Source organism: Macrobrachium nipponense, chromosome 21 (assembly GCF_015104395.2).
Source record: "Macrobrachium nipponense isolate FS-2020 chromosome 21, ASM1510439v2, whole genome shotgun sequence".
Lineage (NCBI taxonomy): Eukaryota > Metazoa > Arthropoda > Malacostraca > Decapoda > Palaemonidae > Macrobrachium > Macrobrachium nipponense.
The window spans coordinates 36,285,694-36,310,693 of record NC_087212.1 but is presented as its reverse complement, the minus strand read 5'-3'; the positions used below and the strand labels follow the sequence as shown (position 1 = coordinate 36,310,693).

Below are 25,000 nucleotides of genomic sequence, written 5' to 3'. Positions count from 1 at the left end.
TTACTACTACTACTACTACTACTACTACTACTACTACTACTTGCTACTGCTACTGCTACTACTACTACTACTATCATTGTTATTATTCTGAATATGAACCCTTTTCATGTGGAACAAGCCCACAGGGGCCACTGACTTGAAATTCAAGCTTTCAAAGAATACGGTGCTCATTAGGAAGTAAGAGAAGGCATAGGGAAATACAGAAAGACCTCACTTAAGAAGATAAAAAAATATTTTTAAAAATTAAACCACATTTTTACTAAACTGCACTAGAAAGTGAAAAATAGGTGTGTTGAGACTACCTAGGATTTTCTTCCAATTAATAATGTCTACAAAAATAAAAGCGTGGACACCAAACATGAAAGTGTTACAATAAAAGAAACATATTTTCGTTTCTTGTAGCATTTCTTTCCATGTTTGACACCCACTCTTTTATGTTTTTAGACACGAATAATTGTAAAAAAAAAAAAAAAAAAAAAAAAAATCCTGGTCTCAAAAAATTTATTTTTTTACTTTTCCGTGAATTTCAATAAAATGCATGTTTTCATATTTGTTTTTATTTCGTATTTTTTAGTTTTGACAGAAATTGTAACCCAATTGATATCCTGCTGAGCCAAAGATAGTTTAAAAAATCCGCAGAGTTATTAATTGATCCTGCTGAGTCAGAGAAGGTATATAAATCCGTAGAGTTATTATCCTTTCTACCGAGTCAAAGAAGTTATGAATAATCTGAAGTGTTTCATACAAATCCTTAGATACCGGGACAGGTCAGGGTAGGGTCATTAGAGGTCACTGCTGACATACTGATAATTTCAAATTGTATTGTCACCGGAATTGAGTAACCATGCAAAAGTTTTAAAGTCCATTGGATGAAGAAGACAGGTCGAAAATTCAATTACAAGCTTTGACTCAGACGCAGAAGTCAAGTAAAGGCATGTAATTAATTAATGAATAGATAAAAATGTATTAAAATGATTAGATGACACGTGATCAATGCAAATGCCACTACAATATCATAATTTATATCACAACTACGGCAAAGCAAACTTTACAAACATAAGACTTTTCCTCTTAATTTATATTTCACTGCGTTTGCAATGTATAATCATATAGACATTATAACAGCAACAGAAAACCTATTGTTTGCCTAAATTTGTAATTCTGTATACAGTAATACATTTAAACATTAGAAAGATTATTAGGAGTTTTGTGCAAAAGAATTTACACAATTAAATCATCATTATGTATTACCATTTCAGCAACTAACATATTTGGCTTTAGAAAATAAGCTGAAATACTGTATTTTACATCTATGGACTGTACTACTTGTGTAGTGTGACATGCAATCAAAGTTAAGCTACTCTCAAGCTTATAGGATTTTCACACAGATTCAGCAGTAACAGTAGAGTCGAAATAGAAGCCAGCTCCCATCAATTCGTTCATCGTCAGTTTGAAGGAAATACATTTCCTGAAAGCACGGGCTTGGAAGAACTGATGAAATTCCATCAGCTAAAGATTTACAGTTATTTTCAGCTGAAGGTATTTTAACATGATAATGCGTACATTTAACGGACAGCTCTAGGAGCAAGAGGCCGCGACACCATATAGCCGGCTTAATCTAACAGTCAGGAAAAGGTTTCACTAAGATTTAAAATAAATCATGTATTCATTACAAGAATAGAATAGAATATAGAATTTAAGCCGAAGGCCAAGCGCTGGGATCTACGAGGTCATCAGTGCTGAAGGAGAAATTGACAGTAAGAATGTTTGAAAGGTGTATACAGGAGGAAAACCTCACAGTTGCACTATGAAACAATTTCTTAAAGGGTGGAAAGTCAGATGAAAGAAAGAATATAAACGGAGGTACAGTAAGGGAATGAAAGTGATTGCAGCTAATAAGGGATGCTGCACAGAGCTTCAAGTAATGCCTACAGTGCACCATGTGAGGTGCACACTGACGGCGCTAACCACCTACGGGGTGTCTTCATTACAGTTTTCAGACTGAAATCTTGTTAGACATTAATTAGTTTTGCAAGTATAGCCTTACTCATTAAAACGAGTATGTGTTTCGTAAACGCCAATGCTACAGGGAATTAATCAGTGGTTTATCATATTGTGAAAAGCACACACTGGGCGAGTTATGTCATCAAAAAACATTTTCCTCGATTCTTCTTTTGTTAGGAAAACTAACGTATTCCCCTTTTAATTAAAACCAAACTAGAATCACTTCTAATCAGTAGTCGGCCGAGAATAGGTCATTAAAGTGAGTGCTTCCATGAACCCTTCATGACTTCAGACTAACAAATTTCTTGAGAATAGCTCTCAAGACAGATTGGGAGAGGATGAAGGAAACACTCACAAATTTTCACTGATAAGTGTTGCGGCATCTTAGCAAGGGCGTTATTTCCCCACAAAGTAAGCTTCCCTGAGTTCACATTTCTTTAATTAAAGAATAAACTTTTGTGAGGTCACCTAAACTATATGAAAATGTAAGCTTTCCTGAGGTCACATTTAATCGCAGAGCAAGCTTTCGTAAGGTCACAATTACTTAATGAAAGAGTGAGCTCTCTTGACATCACATTTACTTGAAGAGTAAGCTCTCGTGAACGAGTTCACAGCGTAGCATGAATATTGCAGTTATGCACCACATATAAACTATATACTTGTTTCGCCTTACTGTGAGAAACACTTTGCCATCATGCATGTAGATACTAATTATTTATTGTACTGTGTCATCAACGCTCATTATCCCTAGTATTTACACTGGAACTGCATAATTAGTATACATATGCACTGGATCTAACAGAACGAGTTACGTGCGCCATCCGTAGAGTTAACGAAAACGTTGAAATCGATTGTTTTGTTACTCATCCGTTTTTTCATACGCCATATTTGCTAACATATAAGAGCAAATGTTATGAATGGATCAAGTACGAAAAAATTTTAATTACATCATACGATCCAAAACCCCGAAGTTTATAACCAACGATATCAATACGAATGATATCAATACAAATGAACAATACCGTTTCGAACCCCACACAAATACATAGAGAGAGAGAGAGAGAGAGAGAGAGAGAGTGCTATATCTATCAATGGGGAGACTTTAATAACGCAAGATGTGTCAAGGATTATTTTTCATAGGATTTCATAGTTCAATATTAATGCGTTACCATTATTATATGGAAAATTAACATTACACACACACTATATATATATATATATAATATATATATATATATATATATATATATATATATATATATATATATAATTTTATTCTCAATTTATTCCTCTTGCAACACTTTCAAACTGACTTGTTTAATAAATATACAACTTCTCTTCACTATCCCCACCCAATCACTGTATCAACTACAATCATCAACTAACCCACATTCACTCATGATTTATTTTCTTACCCAATAATTTTGTACCTAGATTTACAGTCCTTTCCTTGATTTCTGACATCGCTCCTGCCATGAAGATATTGAACAAATAAAGATACTGAACAACCACAGAAACCTAAGCCCTTATTTCAAAACCACTTTTGCACCAAACCAGTCACTCTCCTGCTTCATTTCCATCACAAAAAATAAACCGTTCTCTAGAATACATTTTCTGCCACACAATCTCAGTATTCGGCACAAGTCCCTTCGCTGGTTTTCTTTAAAAAAAATTGGAGACATATATAACACGTTCAAAGACAGAATATAATATAGAATTTACGCCAAAGGCCAAGCAATGGGACTTATGAGGTCATTCAGCGCTGAAGGAGAAATGAACATTAAAGAGGGTTTGAAAGAAGTAACAGGAGAAAAGCCTCGGAGTTGCACTATGAAACAATGTCTAGCGAGGATGAAAAGCACATGGAAGAGAAAAAATATGAACAGAGGTACAGTATAAGGAATGAAAGAGGTTGCAGCTAGGAGCCGAATGGACGCTGCAAAGACCCTTTAGTAGTAGTGCCTACGGTACACCTCACCAAAATATATATATATATATATATATATATATATATATATATATATATATATATATATATATATAAAGTTTTTGCCACGAAGAAAAAAATGAAAAAGCGAAATAGCCGAGTACTTTCGGTCTTGTTCGGAACAAGACCGACCGAAAGTACTCGGCTATCTCGCTTTTTCATTTTTTCCTTCGTTGCAAAAACCTTTATTTATACATAGCATCACGTTTTATATACTTCCTGATCAAGTTTTATTCATATATATATATACATATATATATATATATATATATATATATATATATATATATATATATAATATATAATATATATATATACATATGTGTGTGTGTAACCTTTCCATTATAAAGCGTACTATTTTCTACAGAATCTACAATATATTAAATAAAAAACGCAGACTCTACTATTTCTTTTGACCTCATTCTTATCGCGGCGGTTAACGTCCCCTGAGCACAAAAGGGATGCTCGCTTTCACGGGATGGAGTTACCCAATAATCCCGAGGTACTAAAATTAGAACATAAATAAAAGGAGGTCTTCTCTCGGTGCTCAGTTGAGAAGCCGATGCAATCTTTTCTTCTGACAGTTTTTTTTTTTTTTATGGTCACGTCTCCGCTTAATGGATACGAAAAAAAGGCTTATTGTGCGTAAATTGTATATATCATTTCTAGGCGCGCGCTCATTCTTCCACGATCCTCAGTCTTTTGGACCCCTTTCATTTCTTTGTCACAGTCTTTGGTCTTGTTTTCTCTCCGTGGCAGGAGACGGCGCTATTGTGTGGAACATTATTACTTTCTGGTAGGCTGGGCACTCTTTGTGAACGAAGATTTGGTCGCCACAAGTACTAGACCTAGCCTAATTGAAGCTTGTTAGTTCTCCAGGTTGTCTTGTGGGTAAATATGCAGACTATCAGAGAGAGAGAGAGAGAGAGAGAGAGAGAGAGAGAGAGAGAGAGAGAGAGAGAGAGAGAGAGAGAGAGAGTTCGTAACTTAAGGCCATCGACGTCCTTTATCTAGTTACGATTACGGTTTCGGAGTAACTGTCTCCATCATCAGGTCTGACAGACCTGATGATGGAGAAATAGGAAATTTAAAAAATCACTAAATCACAAACGATCATTAGGATTCAATGATTTACACACAAACTAAAGATTACAAAACACAGCATCCACGTGGACCTCTCGTTGTTACGGAGGGCAGGTTTCAATTTGGAAGTGTACAGTCTTCCTCCTATTGCCAGCTCCATGGAGGCCACCGACTAGAGAGAATTGAAAACGATTCTAAGCATAGGCGGTGATATTTTCTGTATGATCCCGTATGCCACTGAATAGTGGTTTTGCTAAATGCCTGCTTGTTCTAACAAATCTTCCTCCTAACTTTCAAACCATCGTACACGTGCGTGACGCTTTGTCTTTCCCATGTAAATTGCACTACAGCAGTTACACTAGTATTTATAAACAACATGAGACTGTAGTTCCAGGGTCTCGATGTCTTTGTACCTAAACAAGCAACCAATGGAGTACTTAAGTTAAAACACTACTCTGACATCGTACTTAGGTTTACACACTAATTTGACATTAACTTGGGGATGAAAGTCTCCTCAAGTTTTAGTCTATTTCTAATAGAAAAACTCTTATTACCATAGAAACCTTCGGGAAAAATTATTATTGTTCTCTACTTCTGAAGTCAATTCAATATTTTGGTGTTTTGAGTTTCATTTAGTCGTAACTAAACAAAGGATGTTTTATGTACAAATTTTGGTTTTACTCTTTCTATCAAGACTCAGCTTTCAACAAGATAAATCAGTTGCAGATATATATATATATATATATATATATATATATATATATATATATATATATATATATACATATATATATATATACATATATATATCATATATATATATATATATACATATACATATATACATACATATATATATATATATATATATACATATACATACTACATACATATATATATATATATATATATATATATATATGTGTGTGTGTGTATATGTGTATATGTGTGTGTATATATATATATATATATATATATATATATATATATATATATATATATATATATATATATATATATATATATATATATATATATATATATATATATATATATATATATATATATATATATATATACATACACACACACACACATATATATATATATATATATATACATATATATATATATATATATATATATATATATATATATATATATATATATATATATACATATATATACATATATATATATATATTTATATATATATTATATATATATATGTGTGTGTGTGTGTGTTTCTTCAACATTAATTTCTCACAAGTGCAAAAAGAACTAAATGTGAAGAGAATGGAGGTCAACAGGTTTGTGAAAAGTGTATAAATAGGAGTGCTGAGTGGAAGGAGGATCGGAAGAGCTACAAGGAACTGGGTAGGTGTTGTAGAAGACGACCCGGAAAAGGGGACCTTGATAAACTAAGTAAGACGGCCGTAAGTGCAAGATGGCTGTAAATGGCACAGTGTGTATTGGGGTTTGATGAGCTGCTGCAGTGGCTTCAGCGCACGAATACAAAATCTGATGCAGTGGAAGTGTTTCGTACAAGAAATTCATCCACGCATTTTCAGTTGCACTGACCAATCCTTGTACTTTTCAAAAACCTCACCCTGGTACATAAATAAACGATGGACTTCAGAGCTAAACAAAATTAGTATGAATAAATGAAAATGAAAAAAGACATAAGCTACAAACCCCTATTTTATTGCAACCATTTGGCTGAATGCAGTAAGATCGCAAAACCAACAGAAAGAAGGTTTAATTCAAACTCATTAAAACTACCCAACTTCAAAGAAGCGACAAGAGCGCCAGTCAAGGACCAGCTGAGAACAAGAGCAGTAGCAGCAGCAGCAGCAGCAGCAGCAGCGTCGCCAAACGACTTGGTGAAGAGGAAAAAAGACAGCAATGCAGGTTATTTAAGTGGTACGTCAATCAATAGAGATCCCACAACAACCAAAAGACTCATGACGCAACCGCTCCGGCTCCGGGAATTCGCGTGGAGGAAAAAAAGTGAAAGTGTGCGAAAAAAAATAGAAACATATGCAAGTTGTTAGGACGAGTTATTTCTGCTTTGAGAACGAAAGCGATAGCGGTTTTTTTTATTTGCATATATTTAGAGTTTTTTGTTTGTATATATTTCAGGCGATAGTTCATGGTTTTGTATATAATATTCTACAATACCACCACTTTCAAGGTTATATTGTATTTTCACTAAAATTTGCCAGGCAAAAAGCCATTCGCCTTTAACAACATAGAACGAGATTTTGTTATAACAAGTAGTTATTTACAGTTCAAGATAAATCTTGGCATATCAAATAAGGCCGAACCTCCATTTTCATTGAGCTTCTCAGGGGAGACTGCTCGATTTCAACGCCGATAAATAAGACGTTCTTGTGTTTTTAAGACTAACTTAAACTGTGCTGTCTCCGATCTACGAAATAATCTAGCATCTTCAGTTTTCCTTTTTGAATCTCTTTCCAAGGTTGGGGCCGTTTTCATTGACCCCATTCTCTCTCTCTCTCTCTCTCTCTCTCTCTCTCTCTCTCTCTCTCTCTCAGTTTTGCATCAGCTCCGGACAGAGTGACCTCCTCTTAAACAGTAGTTCCTACAAAGTTCGAAGTTCCAAAATGATCATCTACGAGGCTTCAGAGGTCTACATACTGTCAAAGCATCACTAGAACAAGGCTCATATTTCCAAAGATATTAATACAGTAATATTTGTGCAACTGCTTTTTTTTAAACATTATGAGAAGTAAGTAATTTTCTTATTAACAACATAGCAATGTACAATTTCCACGATCAACACAATTTCAAGAAAAGACGATAATTTCGAAGAAACACTCCAATTTTTTCCTACAAAATATGACATAAAAACGTCACAAATGAAAAGCTCGGGACAAAAATGAATAAGGACAACTCTGGCACCGGGGACGCTTTGTTGCTCTGTCGATCAAACATTATAATATATCACCCTTTCGCTTGTGAATGATTGGGGCGGCTGCCGAAATGAGAGCCGGCGATTCGATCCTCATTTTGCTGCACGAGCTTTCAACACAGATTCTTGATATAAACCACGAGGAGAATCCCATCCAAAATGTCAGGAGACTAGCGTAGGTTAAGTCTTTTTACCTTGCCGATCAGCACAACAACCACACTCACCCACAGACACAGACACACCCACACATGCACGAGTATATATATATATATATATATATATATATATATATATATATATATATATATATATATATATATATATATATATATATATATATATATATATATATATATATATCTATATATGTGTGTGTGTGTGTATGTATGTGTATATATATATTATATATATATATATATATATATACACGAGTATAATTATGTATTATGTATATATACATATATACATAACATTTATGTACTATATATATATATATATATATATATATATATAATATATATATATAAGCGAGAGAGAGAGAAGAGAGAGAGAGAGAGAGAGAGAGGAGAGAGAGAGAGAGAGTAGCAATGCCGGCTTGCGTGTTAAAAAGTGACAAATATCTGAAAAAATACTGATCCTGCCGGGGAAGATCAATATTGTGCAGAACCTCACTTCCCGAGTAAATGAGAGATTATGGTCAAGGTGGCCCCGGCATATATTTGAAGAATAAAATTCTCTAAATAGTCATAAAAATACCTCCCAAGCCGTGCGGAGGTGGTTAAAAAAAAAAAATACAAGACAAAAAAAAATCTCGGTTGGTAACAAGATTCAATCTGTTAAAAAGTGAAGCCGGTGGAAAAATGGCAGACCCAGTCTCCAATTGAATATTTGAGAGTCTATAGTTCCAACGGAGGTACCCAGTACTGTGTCCTTCCCTCGTAGTGCTTAAGTGTTGGTTATAGCTCATATGAGGCAACAAAAGGGGAAAGTAGTTGGGGGGGGGGGGGGGGTGCGGGGTGAGTGCTCACAAACAGCAGGACAAGAGGTGGGATGTATGGTGACCTTGGAAGTCAGGTTCATTTTCGGTGGACGGTTCATTTCGGTGTTGGAGCATTTTCATTTGGTTCGGGCGTTCTCGGACAGAGACCCCTTGGGCAGAGCTAAATTCTAAGCCTGCCGGATTTTCAAGCCGATTTCGTCCGGCCTTTTAAAAGGCGCACCCTGAACAGTCTGGGGTTTAACTATTATTCCCGGTTCTTTTTACTAATTTGCATAACTTGTTTTGAAAGTCCATTCGATGTCACCTTCGTTATTTGACAGTTCGACCTATAAGGCGTTACACTGGGTGTCCCAAGGTGCGGCCTGCCAGGAGTAGGTGTCAATTATATTCTGTAACTACTTGAATTCGGTCCCTCAACACTGTTTGAAACAATGCTATCTGATAACCGCTCAGTCTCTGAAGTGGAATTACAGCTGCATAGACATCATGTTCCCCGACCATATATTTCTAAGTTACGAATAAATTGCAGAGAAATGACAGCAGCACATTGCATGACATTACTCCTATAATCAATATCAGAGAGAGAGAGAGAGAGAGAGAGAGAGAGAGAGAGAGAGAGAGAGAGAGAGAGATGGTACCTTGTGTACCAGAGTAGAGAGAGAGAGAGAGAAAGGGAATGAGGGCGGCTCTCCTTTACCCCAATCTCAATCACAGGTAAAAAATATCGGCTGCCCCGTCGCGGTATTATACATAAAAAAAAAAGCTCTCTGCATCCGCACGTGACGTCTGCACGTGACGAATAATAAAGGGAGAGGACTAAAACAATAGGAGTAAAGGCACAGGTGATCGCTCTCTCTCTCTCTCTATCATCTTTTTTAATCTTCTTTAATGTGAATTGCCTTCTCATTTTGTGGGTGTTTTTCCCTTTTCAAAGCTTGGGCCTCTCTCTCTCTCTCTCTCTCTCGTTATCTTCTTAAATCATCTTTACTATACAATTTTCTCTCATTACGTAGCCGATTTTTCTATCCAGAAGCTTAGGTCTCTCTCTTCTCTCTCTCTCTCTCTCGTTTTCTTTTTTTATCTCTCATTTTGTGGTCTTTTTCCTAGCTCGCTCTCGCTCTCTCTCTCTCTCTCTCTCTCTCTCTCTCTCTCTCTCTCTCTCAGTTCGCATGGTCACAGGAAAAGAGAGAAAGCGCCCTCTCTCGGGGCAAAACATGACTCGAAAATTACACAGATAATTTTCTCAAAATCAGTCGTAAATTACATCGCCTTCCTAAAAATATCTACTCTAGCCATACGCAAGGTATCTTCTACGGTTAAGAATATGAATTATACTCTTCGTTTTTTCCCTAAGTTTAAAGTATTATTTTATAAAGAAACGTGTATGTCCCCATGTGCATTACGCACGAATAACCTATTAAATACCGAAATTACGAGACTACATTAATTGTCCAAATTATAAGGATTAAGTATTTATCTTTATAATTATAATTTTGTAATCCAATTAAGAAAATTCGTAATTGCATAAAACTCGATCATCAGCTGCAACTAAATTTGTTAGATGAAGGGAAATTTAAATCCTAATGTAACCTCCAATTTCCAAAGGCAACCATTCCACCGCCGTGGGGCAGAGACCACCTTCGCATCACTCAAAGCACCACAACAGACTAGTGACTTATGGAAGGACAGAGACAGATTGCGAATACTGCTTCATTCTGGAGCCGTCACGCTGGCAGGTTACCAGATACCTCCATCCATTTAACGCGTACAGTTTTCCTGGCAATGTCAGGAGGTGACAACTCTTGCGAGACGGGAGGAATGGGGGCGATCTCTGATTTATTCCATTTTGTTTGTCTACTTATTCATTCAGTGTTGGTTTTGTTTTAATGATCATATATCTAAGTACGTCGGTCTGAATTTTTCTTTAGCGGAACTTCTATTTTCATGAATAATAATAATAATAATAATAATAATAATAATAATAATAATAATAATAATAATAATAATAATGGCTAAGAAATTCACAATTTCGTGAAAGTTTGTGTAATAAAAATGCACAATTATATAATAACTGTATTTTACATCGTAATACATTTACCATATCAATTGGTTTTTGTTTTTATAATAATATAATTAATAATATAATAATAAATAATTAATTCACTTACTTTGAGAGTCCGTATTGGTCGAGCGTGTTAGTCTGGGGCACGCCGTAGTTACCGATCAGAGGGTACGTCAGCACCAGCACCTGCCCACAATAGGAGGGGTCCGTTAATGCCTCGGGATACCCCACCATGCCCGTCTGGAACATGTAAAAAAGGTAGAATAGAATATAGAATTTAGGACAGAGGGAGAAGGTCTGAAAGGTGTAACGGGGGGGGGGGGGGGGGGCGGGGGGGGGGGTCGTAGCTGCACTATGAAATGAAACAATTGTTAGAGGGTACGTTAGGTGGAAGAAAGAGAATATGAATGGGGGTGTAGTAAAAGAAATGAAACTGGTTGCAGCTAGGGGCCGAATGGACGCAGCAAAGACCCTTACGTAAGTAATGCCTACAGTGCACCAGGTGAGATGCACTGAAGGGTCAAGGTTAGGTGGTTTTCAAAGAATGTTAATTGACAAACTCATAAGGTAACTGATAACACCAATGGCAAACAAAGAACCATTTCCGATAAAGTTACTGAAGAACATTGGTATAAAAATGGTAAATTATTTATATCTGCATAACTCTTTGGCTGTCAAGGGCACATTCCCACTCTGGCGTAAATGTAAAAGGCGAGCATCAAAGTTAAATTGTGTATTACTGTAATCACGTATTTTATATTAACGCACTTTCAAAACTATTAAACAAGTCTTTTCCTTTCTTGTAATGCCTCAAAACAACACAATAAAAGAAATAAGCAATCACAGAACACTCCCATTAAGATCACAAACACCGTCAAAAGATTATTCAACAACTACAATAACAAAAGACAAGACCAACAAAGACAACGGAGTAATTAACAACACGACGGTTCGCATAAACAACAAAACAACTTGAACCATACATAGTATATCTGCAGCAATCACGGGGTCGTTTTCCTGCGGCAAGACAAAGACAAGCACTGCAGTACTTGCGATTCCAGAAAAAAAGAATAAATAAAAGAGTACCGTTTCCCGAGACACAGAGAGCATTCTATTTCCGAGGCACGACTTGTATCTGGGTACAATGGGTCGTTCCAGATACTATAGGACTCTGTTGGGCTCACTTGATGTATGGGCGACCTCCTCCTCCATCATGTGAGCGCCAGTGTGTCGTATACTGTGTAGTGATGCATCTCAGATACGTGATTTTAAACATGCACACTATAATGCATATACATACACGCACTATATATATCTATATATATATATATATATATATATATATATATGGTGTGTGTGTGTGTGTGTGTGTGTGTGTGTGTGTGTGTGTGTGTTATGTTCTATTTACATATAATGTTCATTCCAAATATGAAAGTTTATTCAGGTGCTGTCTTTACTATAATGCGGCCTTGAAATATAATTTACTACAAATCAACATATATATATATATATATATATATATATATATATATATATATATATATATGTATATATATATATATTGTTATATATATATATATATATATATATATATATATATATATATATATAATGTCCATGTCTGAACAGAAAAAAAACTTGTCACAAGGAAGGATGGATCGATAACATCAGAAAAAGTATGACAGCGCTTGGCGGAACATACGAGTGGGAGATACTCTCATTGTTATGCCCAAATGAATTCACAGTTTTTGACGTGGAATCAATGATGAAGAAACGTATGAGATGGAAGACGCTAAGTTATGATGGAATCACTTCAAAAGATGATTTTTAGCTGAAAATACACCTCGTATACTAACTAGACTTGAGAACGTGGTAACGGTAAAGGTACTACACTGATGTCGGTTGTGATGAAGGTATTCACCATACTTATTCTAATTAGGTTGGTGAAATAAACTGATATAAAGCTTGAGGATGAAAAGGCGTGTTTTACAAAGGCATTGCACTGTACAATATTTATGCTAATCCATACTTTAGAGCAGCGCATGGAAGTAAAAAATCCTCTTTATATGGCTTTTGTTAATTAAAGTGAAGCCAATTGACAGCGTCCGCAGATTAATAATATGAAAGGGCATCTGTCTCTAAATCATTTTAACAGAAGTATTTATTACTCACTGGAATTATCCATAAACTAAGCAGATACAAAGTTTACGCTGACGAGTTCTTGTCGAAAGAATTTGTACTAAATAGTTTGGAGCTACAAGCTGTTGCTTCGCCTTTGCTATTTGCCCTCTCAAAAAATTTATCATGATAAAAGTGGTCGGAGACGGAAGTGAAGGTCTGATTGGTACATGAGATTTAGGCCTGATGTCATGCGCTGGGACCTACGAGGCCATTCAGTGCTGAGAGGAAAATTGTTAGCAGGGGTGAAAGTACGGTGGAAGAAAAAGGATATGAACGGAAGCACAGCAAAAGGAATGAAGGGGACAGCAGGTAGGGACACAAGGCGCTGCAAAGAGCCCCAAGTAATGCCTGCAGTGCACCGAGTGAGTTCACTGAAGGCACTAGCCCCTTACGGAGGAAGGTTTGTTTGGAGGAATGACATTAGTTTTTGAAAGTGATGCTGTTTTCAACAGCAAAACACCACAGGATTTACAAAGCTTGTTTTAGCAGAAAGGGTCATACAGGGTGTTCATAAAGTCATTCCCTGATTAATCAAATTAATAACTTGAAAATTTGTGTGGATATGACCGTACAACTTTCCCATTCTGTTGAGCAATGACTAACGTTTCTTTTGTTTGCCTACAGATGCCACTGTGATCACTCTATCCGCCACCTGAGTCAAGAATAGCAGAAATGATGTCATTGCAACCTTCCCCAACAGCTGGATTGGGACAGAGAACCCAACAGAATGGCCACCACGTTCATCAGACATTACCCCTCTTGATTTTGTCTTACGGGGTTATATCAAGGATAAAGTGTACAGTACACCAGTACCTAATGTTGAGACCTTAAAAGCAAGGATAACAGCAGCTCTAGCAACGGTAACTATGGAGATGTTGGGGAATACCTGGCGTGAGATAGAATTTCGCTTAGACGTACTCCGGGCAACAAAGGAGGCACATGTTGAAATTTATTAGTAATGTAGAAAAATAACTTCAGTCATTGTCGCTGAAATTGAAGAAAACCTTATACCTTTACCTAACATGGTTTGTGTGTAATAAAAGTCTGAAATCCGCGAAAGACTTTATGGACGGGACTCGAAATAGGTCTAAGAAAAACAGAGTAATGAATGCACTAAGGGTATTAGGTGTCAGAAGACAGGGTCGAGGGAACACAATAACAAACAAGCAAAAAGTGCGCCGAAGTTTCCTCGGCGCAATCGAGTTTCCTGTAGAGCCGCTACAGCGAAAATAGACCTATCTTTCGTTGGTCTTGGTATAAAGCAGCATGAGGGTTGCAATTTAGTATGTTTGATGATTGGAGGGCGGGTGATCAACATCGCAATTTGCAGCCCTCTAACCTCAGTAGTTTTTAAATCTGAGGGTGGACAGAAAAAGTGCGGACGACACAATAGTTTCCTTTTCAGAAAACTAAAAGGGAAGTACGGAAGTTTCATTTGTATATGAAATAATGATGAAAGGGAGATGGGGAATGGCTTGGTCATGTCTTTCTCACAACCCATGCGAGCATAGTATGTGATCGTGCCAGCTGGGATATATCTTAAGAATTGGAGACCCAGACTTATATGGATGAGAATTATGAGAAGGGAAGACGAAACAATTGAAACCTGAGAGAGAGAGAGAGAGAGAGAGAGAGAGAGAGAGAGAGAGAGAGAGAGAGAGAGAGAGAGAGAGAGAGAGGTTCCCGTCCCACACCTTCCTCAGGCGACAAACGATCTATGAAATGAACCAATAGCTGTCAGGTGAACACAAAAGTCTCCTTGGTGGAAGGAAAGATAGTGAAAACCTCAGGGCCATTTCTGGCCTCGTGATTTTTTTTTTTTTTTTTTTTTTTTGCCTTGGAAAGAAATTCTGCTTTTTCTTCTTCTGCTTGGCCACCTAGGAAAACGCAATCAGTTCGGCATTTGTTCGAAATTTCAGGTCTTTTATATATATATATATATATATAATATATATATTATATATATATTGTAATATATATATATAATAATAATATATATATATTATATATATGTAATATAAATAATATATATAATATAATATGTAATATATATAATATAATATATACAATATGTCTTGTGGTGTATGTGACAGAATAACTCTGATATGCATTGAGCAATACTGCGGGAGAAAGACACCACTGGCACCAAAGGGAGTGGGGATGGGAAGAGGATGACATGCAAAACTAACTGAAAATGACATATATAAGTGTCTGATCCAAAGTTTTCGAGGTCGCTGAGATAAATAGTGTCACTCCTGATATCCTTAAGCCCAAGTTCAGCCATGCTAGGAATGGGGGTGAGAAGGGGTGAAATAATGAATGTCAAAAACGCTGGGATGTAATTGAAGCAGCTATTTTCACAAGAGAGAGAGAGAGAGAGAGAGAGAGAGAGAGAGAGAGAGTGTTAATCGGTTGTCATTCAGTTTTCCTGGTCGTTTCCCGGGGTGAGAAAAGGTGAAATATAAAATGTAAAAAATTCTGGGCCATGTAACTAAGGCATCTAACTTACAGGAGAGAGAGAGAGAGAGAGAGAGAGAGAGAGAGAGAGAGAGAGTTGGTTGTCATTCTGAGTTGTCCCTGGCAGCGCCAGGTTGGTCAGTTAGTACGCCAATAGTTTTTTTTTTCTTAATGCTTTCGCATCAACAGAATTCTGGTCCTGTCTGAAACGCGAGTATAATCCAGAATATTAAAATGCATGAGAGCGGGGAAATATGCTTAGGAATTAATATACCTATTCATAAAAGCAAATCCGAGGGCCAAATTCGTGGATATGCTTCATGCCGACGACTGCGACTGCACGGAGTAGGACGGGTTTTCCGAGCTGCTACCCCCAAAAATGGTCAATTTTGTGTCTGTTTGCGACGCCAGCAAGAACTAATTAATAAATCAATGTGTCTGCTTCCAATGATGGGGAAATGAATGTAAAAGATCTGGGGTGTGACGTGGAAGCAAGTTCGGCTTAATGGGGAAGACAGAACAAGACACTTGACCAAATGAAGTAACCAAGCTTTAGAACTACGATTGTAAAGGGAAAAAGGAGGAAGGAAAACAGACACACACACAATAACAGAGTATTGATGTGAACTGACGGTTGTATCGTCACAAGCAATGGCCAGAGCAGTAAATCCAAGTACCCACACATAACTGTCAGCAAGATTATGACAGCAAATATGATTCAAAACTTTGAGATGGATCAGGGGACAGATAATGAGCGAGGACAGAATTTTCTAAGAACAAGTCAAGTTGAATTGTTGAGTCTAACGTTTGTCGTCCCTTTGAACGTGAAGACCACAGGAAAAAGGGGGAGGGGTGCCAAACAGCTTAAATAGTACCGAAAATGTATGCGACAATATAAAGATTAAAATGGTAATTAATTAATCGATGCAAAAATAAGATGAAAATGTAAAAATCCGGCTCGCCAGAAAAATCTGGGCCAAGACGAGGGATCGACTGACAGTGCCTCAAATTGCCATGACTGGTCCAATCACCCCGCGATATGGCTACAAGAGTGTCAGAGTGCTAAAACCAAAAGAATCAACTTTACTTTACATTGAATTCGAACAAGAAATACAAGAGAAAATACCGTTTCTACGAGGGACTCGAATACACACGTTCATAAACATCAACAGGAATTTCGATGACGATTAAAAGATCCTCATATAATTCCTATGTTCCGTCTAAGGCCTTAGATTATTATTATTACGTATTATTATTATTATTATTATATTAAAATCGTTTAATAAGACCACTGAGCTGACTATCAGCTTTCACAGGGCTGGCCCGAAGGATTTGAAAGAAAGACCAGGTCTGGGCCAGAGGCCAAGCACTGGAACCAAATAGTTCACTCGGTGTGATGAATTTAAGAATATAAAATAAAAAACTGCACAAAGGCATATGCTCTCACACTGGAACACACGCACACAATAAATAAATATACTCATGTTTCTATAAACACACACACACAAATATTAAAATTCAGAATAAGTTAAGTGCCCTTTATAAATTTTGTTTTTAAATTTCATTGAACGGTCTATGGGTTTTCGTATTTTCATTATTAGCTTATCTTTATATTTTATTAATTAAATTACAGTTCCTCATGCATATCAAGTTTGGAATTACTTTAAATGTACAAGAATGACAAAACTTCCCTCACTGATTTACTTCCAAAAGTCGATAAATTGCGGTTGGTTATATTTTGGACATTCACACAATACATATTTGACTGTTATCATCAGTTTGCACTCTGTGCATTCAGGAGGAGGGCCATGTGGACTGTTCATTAAGTGTCTATGTGTCAAAAGAGTAGGTCTATTCAAAGACGCGTCAGAATTACTTGTGTGCGTGTTTTTCTCTCTCTCTCTCTGATATGATGAACTCTAGCTCTAATTGGGAAATGTGGTAAATGATTGTTGATAAAAATATCTCTTAATTCAAAATAACTTTTTGGTTGGTTAATCACTAGTCTAAATTATCAGAGCACTCTTCATTGTTACTAACTCTCTAAGAAGTGAGAGAAAGGTAGTTCACCAATTAAGCTTGTAAAAATGGCTTTGGTGATCATCTAAAGGCTCCTGAACCTTTTCTACGGACTTCGTTGTGAAATTGGTCTAACGTTTTCAGTGTTGGATTTGATGCTGAGCCATATATTTCGCTTCCATTATCAATGATAGACAGCACTGTTGCTTTATACAGTACAATAAGAGTATGGGTTAATTTTTATGAAGGATTTTGCATCTATGAAAGACACACATTGAACTGAAAGGTTCAAAAATAAAAACCATTATTTTTCTACTATTAGCCTAAAGAGAGTTAAGAATTTTCATACTGAACCAAACAAAGGACGCTCGAGGTATGTGCAAAAATACAGATAAATAACATGGCGCAGAACTATTCTTTGCATATAAATACAGAATTTATCCAAATAGAATAAAATATTAACGCGTGTCCCCACACGAGCAAATGCATGACTCGACGGGCTGCTCTTGAGCAAGAGCCCGTGCTGGCATAAAACCAGCTTAATCTTAGACAACAATGCATGACACGTATACTACGTGCAAATCCTATTGAATTCACTAATTTGGCAACAGATCATCACTATCCATTTGTTATCTATGATGTCTGGCTTCTCAACGGATGATTCACTGATAGGCCGAAAGCAGGCTTCCTACTTGGTAAACAACTCTCTCTCTCTCTCTCTCTCTCTCTCTCTCTCTCTCTCTCTCTCTCTCTCTCTCTCTCATAGTTCACAAATAAAACAAAAGCAAGTTTCCTATTTGGTGAACAACTCTCACTCAGTCTCCCGCTCTCATGATTCACTGATAAACCAAGAGGAGTTTCCTGTTTGCTCTCTCTCTCTCTCTCTCTCTCTCTCTCTCTCTCTCTCTCTCTCTCTCTCTCTCTGAGAGTAGACGGGCTGGAGTTCAATGTAATTAAAAAAACCGGCCTAAGATATTTTTATATACAGGTATCACACAGATGTCAGGTCCACTCATCATGACTGCTTCATCTGCATAACGCTTTCAGAAATTTTGCATCGCAACACAGTTTCAGCATACGTAATGGGACTTTCGCCCACTCCGCGCTGCTTCTGTCATAATGCAGCTTATGCAGCCATGGTTCATCTAAAATTACCTAATTTGCAAAATAGCCACTTCCGAAGGTAGTATAACACAAGGTCAAAATTTCAGTGCAGTTTCTACATTAGTGGTCTATGGCATAATAAATGGATGGAAAACTGAATATACTAAATGGCACTAACTTATCATCCGCATCGCACCTTCTTTATCAACAATAAAATTATGAAAACAATGTGAGAATGTAACTACTATACTCAAACATAGCAACCTGTAACCTAAACGATTGGCAACAAACAACTGCTCTGACAGTTCTCTGATTGTTCAGTTAAAGAATGAAGGAATCCAACATTTGAAAAAAAAAATTAAATAAATAAAATTCCACTCACCCACTTCTCCAGCGAAGGACACGGGGGCGCCGAAGACGTTCCCTTGAAATTCGCTGCCATCCTCCAAGATGAGGGTCGCCTTCTGCTGCGTCGCCGTCGGCATGTTGGAGTTGCTACTCGGCCTAATGATTCGATGGTGCAATCAAGGTTAACAGTTGCTTCTCGGGCGTTATGATACTCGAGCAAGGTCTGCAGGATGGTCTTTCAGCCTCTTCTGCAGGGAAAGACTTGTGCTCACCACAACACTTGGGCGAGCACTGAGTCGAAGGACTTGAGTTCAGCCATGTCCTACCAACAGACCACGTGATCGACTCGGGTCTCTTCGGTCAGGTATCTTGACCAACACCTAAACAAAAGGAGAGAGAGACATGGAATTAATGCCATAAATTGGTTCAAAGTAAAAATGATAAATGATTATTCATCACGGCAACGAAAGGCGACAATGTTTTTAACAGATTACAGGTTACTTCACACGCAACAACGAGCGCCGAGCCCAAAAGGAATCGGTCGAAACTTACTGAAAACGCCGGTACAGCTTCGGGTGCACCGATTAGCGAGAGTATACTTTCTAGGAATTGTTTTTCTTTAATGCATCCCTTGGAAACTCGTACAGCCGTCGTTTTAACTCTGCCCCGAGGGATTTCCCAGCGATATTTCCCGGAATCTAGAAATAAATCGTGTCAATCAAATGTACTGAATAAAGACAACAAAACACAGCCCAATCTAATTCTAGGAGGGCGTTCCCGGAGTGGCAAGCGAGACTGCTGTACTGTTGTGGGCCAGTTTTACTCTTCTTCACCCTTTCTTATCAAGGTGACCCATCTGTTTTCGCCCTAAAATGTACCTGCCTCTCAGGTAACAGGCTTACCTTTTAACGCACATAAGAATTTACCTGTTCTGTCTAAAGAAGTTTCCATAAAAGAAAAGAAACGCGGTAAACTTTGGCCGTCAGGGTCAAATTTGGACTTGGGTATACAAAAGATTCAGATAACTTTTGTAAAGCCGGTGACGATATCAGTGACGCATGACGTGAATTTTAGAGTACCGAGTATATGAACTTTCAGAATTGCTGGATCCGATTTAAGAGCAGAACCCTATGCACTTCCTTTTATAGAAGAATGGCCTATGGTACCCACATTGGCTCCGTTAATTGTGCACTCATTATTAATTATCTAAGTTAGGCATTCATTCATCAGGTCTCCTTGCAAATATATTTGTCTTCTAGGCCACGTAGATTGTTAAAGGAAGACGAAAATGTTTAAAGTTGGTGAGTGTCTTAACAACAATACTCATCCTCCCTCCCTCCCTCCCTCCCTCCCTCTCTCTCTCTCTCTCTCTCTCTCTCGTTCTCTCTCTCAATCTCTCTCTCTCTCTCTCTCTCTCTCTCCTCAACTGCAGAGTCAAGTGCGATACTTTATCATGCTCCACTTCCGGTAAGTTATCAATGGAATTTCCGTAAAGTTGCCATGTGCCCAACAAAAATAGTTTTGCAATTTTGTAATATTCGAAAAGGACTAACGCTGGTTATCTGAGCCACATTAAGTGTGTAGGTTTCATTGACTTAGATTTATTACATTACGAGAACATGGTCAATTACTTGTAATAATAATAATAATAATAATAATAATAATAATAATAATAATAATAATAATAATAATAATAATAATAATAATAATAATAATAATAGTGAAAACATAGGGGCTAGTATTGGTAGAGAAGTTTTTATGGACTTGGACTTTGCTGATGATGTTGCAGTGGTAATGAGGATGGAGACAGAGACAGAATTTTGGCTTGAACATCAGTACAAAGAAGAGCGAGATCATGATTGTGAGCAGGGATGACGGTTGGGTGCACATGGAGGATATGACAATCAGAGGACAGGAACTCAAGCAAGTTGAGAAGTTTGTATACTTGAGAAGTGTGGTAACAGCAGACGGGAAGCAAATTGAAGATATACAAAGAAGAAAACTAAGAGCAGCAAGAGCTTTTGAGGTTCTGAGAAAAAACGTGTGGCCAAGGCATGAAATCAGCTTGAAAACTAAGATGAGAATATTTAATGCAGTAGTACTACCAGTTCTGATGTATGGTTCGTCCACCTGGGCACTGACCAGAACAGAGGAGAGAAGGTTGGATGCTTTTGAGATGAAGCTGCTGAGAAGGATACTTGGCATTAAATGGGACGATTATGTTAGGAATGAAGACATCAGGATGAGATTGAGGCAAAGGCCAGTCAGTATCAGGTTGAAGAGGGGAAGGCTGAAATGGTTTGGACATGTTGAGAGGATGGATGGGAATTGAGACCCCAGGAGAGCACTGAGAGCAGTACAAATAGGAAGAAGACCGCTGGGTAGACCAAGAACGAGTTGGATAGACATAATTGTCAGGGATCTTGAGGATGAAATCCATAACCTAGAGGAAGCAAAGGAAATGGCTCGGGATAGAGACAGATGGAGAAGAACTGTATCACCCGTATGCCACAGGCCAGTGGCGGGAAGATAAAGTAAAGTAAAAGTAAGTAAGTAAGTAAGTAAGTAAGTAAGTAAGTAAGTAATAATAATAATAATAATAATAATAATAATAATAATAATAATAATAATAATAATAATAATAATAAAAATTCAGTCATCTCTCCTGTATTGCTTTGTCATTATCGAAAATAACCATGAAAATATATATGAAAATATCCACCTCTGTTTTGAGGGCAGAAGAAATTTCATGATGTCATTGAGTATCATACATCCAGATCTATGCTAAATAGAACCGTAAAAAGTGTATGTATATATATATATATATATATATATATATATATATATATATATATATATATGCTCGTATATATTCCTTATCCGATATCGTCTGCATTTTCTTTCTGGTCACCCAAACAAGTACTGGCCAGACCAACCAAACGTTGCTCAGTGATTAAACGACCTCTTGTTCACTATCGTTGCACAAGATCGATCATATGATGGGAAACGTCTTTAGGCACACTTCTTGAGAAAATGTATTGTGCCCCTTAGCCCAAACACTGAATCATGTACTTGTGTGATTATCTGCTCTCTCTCCTCTCTCTCTCTCTCTCTCTCTTCTCTCTCTCTCTCTCAATTATTACTTCAGGCTGTAGTGACGCAGTAAGACAAAAAGATAACACGATTGATGCGGTCAAGTAGGAAATAACACTGTCTCCTTTCTCAGTAAAGAAGGATTTCTTCAAGTTTAGACCGCATTATATCCTCCGGGAATTAAACAATCTTTCCTCCTTTTCGCTAACTTCATTTGGGTTTTTTCGAGTCAGTGGTAAAGTAGGATAAACAGCTAATTGCATTTGCGTGCTAATACATATACATGTATATAAATGTGTATATAATATATACATATATATATATATATATATATATATATATATATATATAAAAAAATATATATATATATCTATATATAATATATATCTATATATATATAAATATATATTGTATATATATACACATTTATATAAATGTATATGTATTAGCTCGCAAATGCAATTAGCTGTTTATCCTACTTTACCACTGACTCGAAAAAACCCAAATGAAGTTAGCGAAAAGGAGGAAAGATTGTTTAATTCCCGGAGGATATAATGCGGTCTAAACTTGAAGAAATCCTTCTTTACTGAGAAAGGAGACAGTGTTATTTCCTACTTGACCGCATCAATCGTGTTATCTTTTTGTCTTACTGCGTCACTACAGCCTGAAGTAATAATTGAGAGAGAGAGAGAGAGAGAGAGAGAGAGAGAGAGAGAGAGAGAGAGAGAGAGAGAGAGAGAGAGCAGATAATCACACAAGTACATGATTCAATGTTTGGGCTAAGTTGCACAATACATTTTCTCAAGAAGTGTGCCTAAAGACGTTTCCCATCATAGGATCGATCTTGTGCAACGATAGTGAACAAGAGGTCGTTAAGTCACTGGGGGAACAGCATGATGGTGCAATATATATATATATATATATATATATATATATATATATATATATATATATATATCTATACATATATATATATATATATATATAATGTACATATATATATATGTACATATGACATATATACATATATATATATATATATATATATATATACATTGCACCATCTTGCTGTTCCCCAAAACATGAATTCGTGTGGGTGGGGGAGTGGGGTTTGGTGCTAGGAAAAAATAAAATTAAAAACTCATTGTCTCGTTCATTTGCTGATTGCTGAGCCATGGAGGAGCCAACAGCCAGTTCAGAAAACTTCCAAAACATTAGTCGCCTCTTACACTACTACTAGAGGCTCATTAGCAGACCTTCGAACCCCCAACACACAGGGCCTTTAACTTCCATATTACCAACACTTCCACAATTCCTGCGTATTAAGACCTTTCCTTTCCAATAACTCGTTCGCACCAATTATCCAGCGCTTTCTGGGGTTTCCTCGATTCCTCCCGCCAAACAATCCCACCCTAGGTTTCGTAGACATTCCAAGTGTCTTCCCAATCTTTCTCGCACCTACCCTGCTACCTTCTTGTATCACTTATTGTGTTACTCACCTCGTCTCTCATCTGTTATCATCAGTTATATCTATTCCAAGTGTTAACGAACCGCTACCATTAACCCACTACCCATATTTATATTCATTACTTTATTTTCCCGGTTTCCACTTACCCTCTTGCAAATGCTTCTAAATTCTTTCACTGGCTTCTACAGCATCTCTTTACGTTCCCAAATTTTTTGCATCGTTAAATTCATGAATATATTAAACAATTATCTAGGCAAAAAATCCTTGTTTCTGACCACTTTTACCGTTAAACAGTCATAAAAACATTTAACTAATCATTTATTCATAACATTCTTGATACCCTTCAAATGAATTCTTCGTCATGAAGCCTTTTCCTTTGAATTTCATAATTCTCACAGAACTGATCCACATATTCATTCCCTGTCAGTCCTTCTGCTATATTTCACTTTCACATTCAAAGCCCTACCAAACACCTTTCACGGAATACTAAGTAATGTTAATGCCCTTGCAATTCTTACGCTTGTTTCAATTATCTTTAAAGTTGTGTAATGGATATATCAATATTTTTATCCATTCCTTTAGAACCTTTCCCTAGCATAGATGTGCCATACAACACCTGGTCAGCCATTATTACTACCACACTTAGGCATACCACTTTCAGTCCAATCAACGTTTGGCATCTCTCTCTCTCTCTCTCTCTCTCTCTCTCTCTCTCTCTCTCTCTCTCTCTCTATATATATATATATATTATATATATATATATATATATATATATATATATATATATAGAGAGAGAGAGAGAGAGAGAGAGAGAATGGGATTGAAAGTGGTATGTCTCAGTTTGGTAGCAATAATGGCTGACCAGGGGTTGTATGGCACATCTATATTAGAAAAGGTTCTAAAGGAATGGATAAAAATCTGATATATCCATTACATAAGTTTAAAGATGATAAAAACAACTGTAAGAATTGCAAGGGCATTAACATTACTTAGTATTCCGTGAAAGGCGTTATGGTAAAGAATACTTATATATACACAGTATATATATATATATATATATATATATATATATATATATATATATATATATACTATATGTATATATACACGTATATGTGTGTGTATGTATTGCCCAAGTAATCTGACCACTTCAAAGGAGCGATAAGTATAAGTTTTCCTCAAAAGCCAGAAATAAAAGGAAAAAAGACGAAGGGAAAAAAAGCAAAACTTAAGATTAAAGGAAGCAATAAAACTGACTC

The 25,000-nt window shown here is 36.7% G+C and overlaps 1 protein-coding gene across 8 annotated transcripts in view; it reads right to left on the bottom strand.

The window, feature by feature from the left end:
• LOC135197931 (multifunctional protein CAD-like) overlaps positions 1-25,000 on the bottom strand; it is a 271,724-nt gene that overhangs the window by 197,241 nt on the left and 49,483 nt on the right. For 7 of the 8 annotated variants that reach the window (XM_064225193.1, XM_064225192.1, XM_064225195.1 and 4 more), the window contains 3 exons: positions 19,733-19,878; positions 19,215-19,560; positions 11,178-11,319 (listed from right to left, as the gene is read on the bottom strand). In XM_064225193.1, coding sequence (XP_064081263.1) covers positions 11,178-11,319; positions 19,215-19,317 — 245 coding nt within the window. In that variant the 5' untranslated portion in view covers positions 19,318-19,560; positions 19,733-19,878. The remainder of the gene's footprint in view (positions 1-11,177; positions 11,320-19,214; positions 19,561-19,732; positions 19,879-25,000) is intronic. The other variant, XM_064225194.1, reaches the window with a different exon arrangement.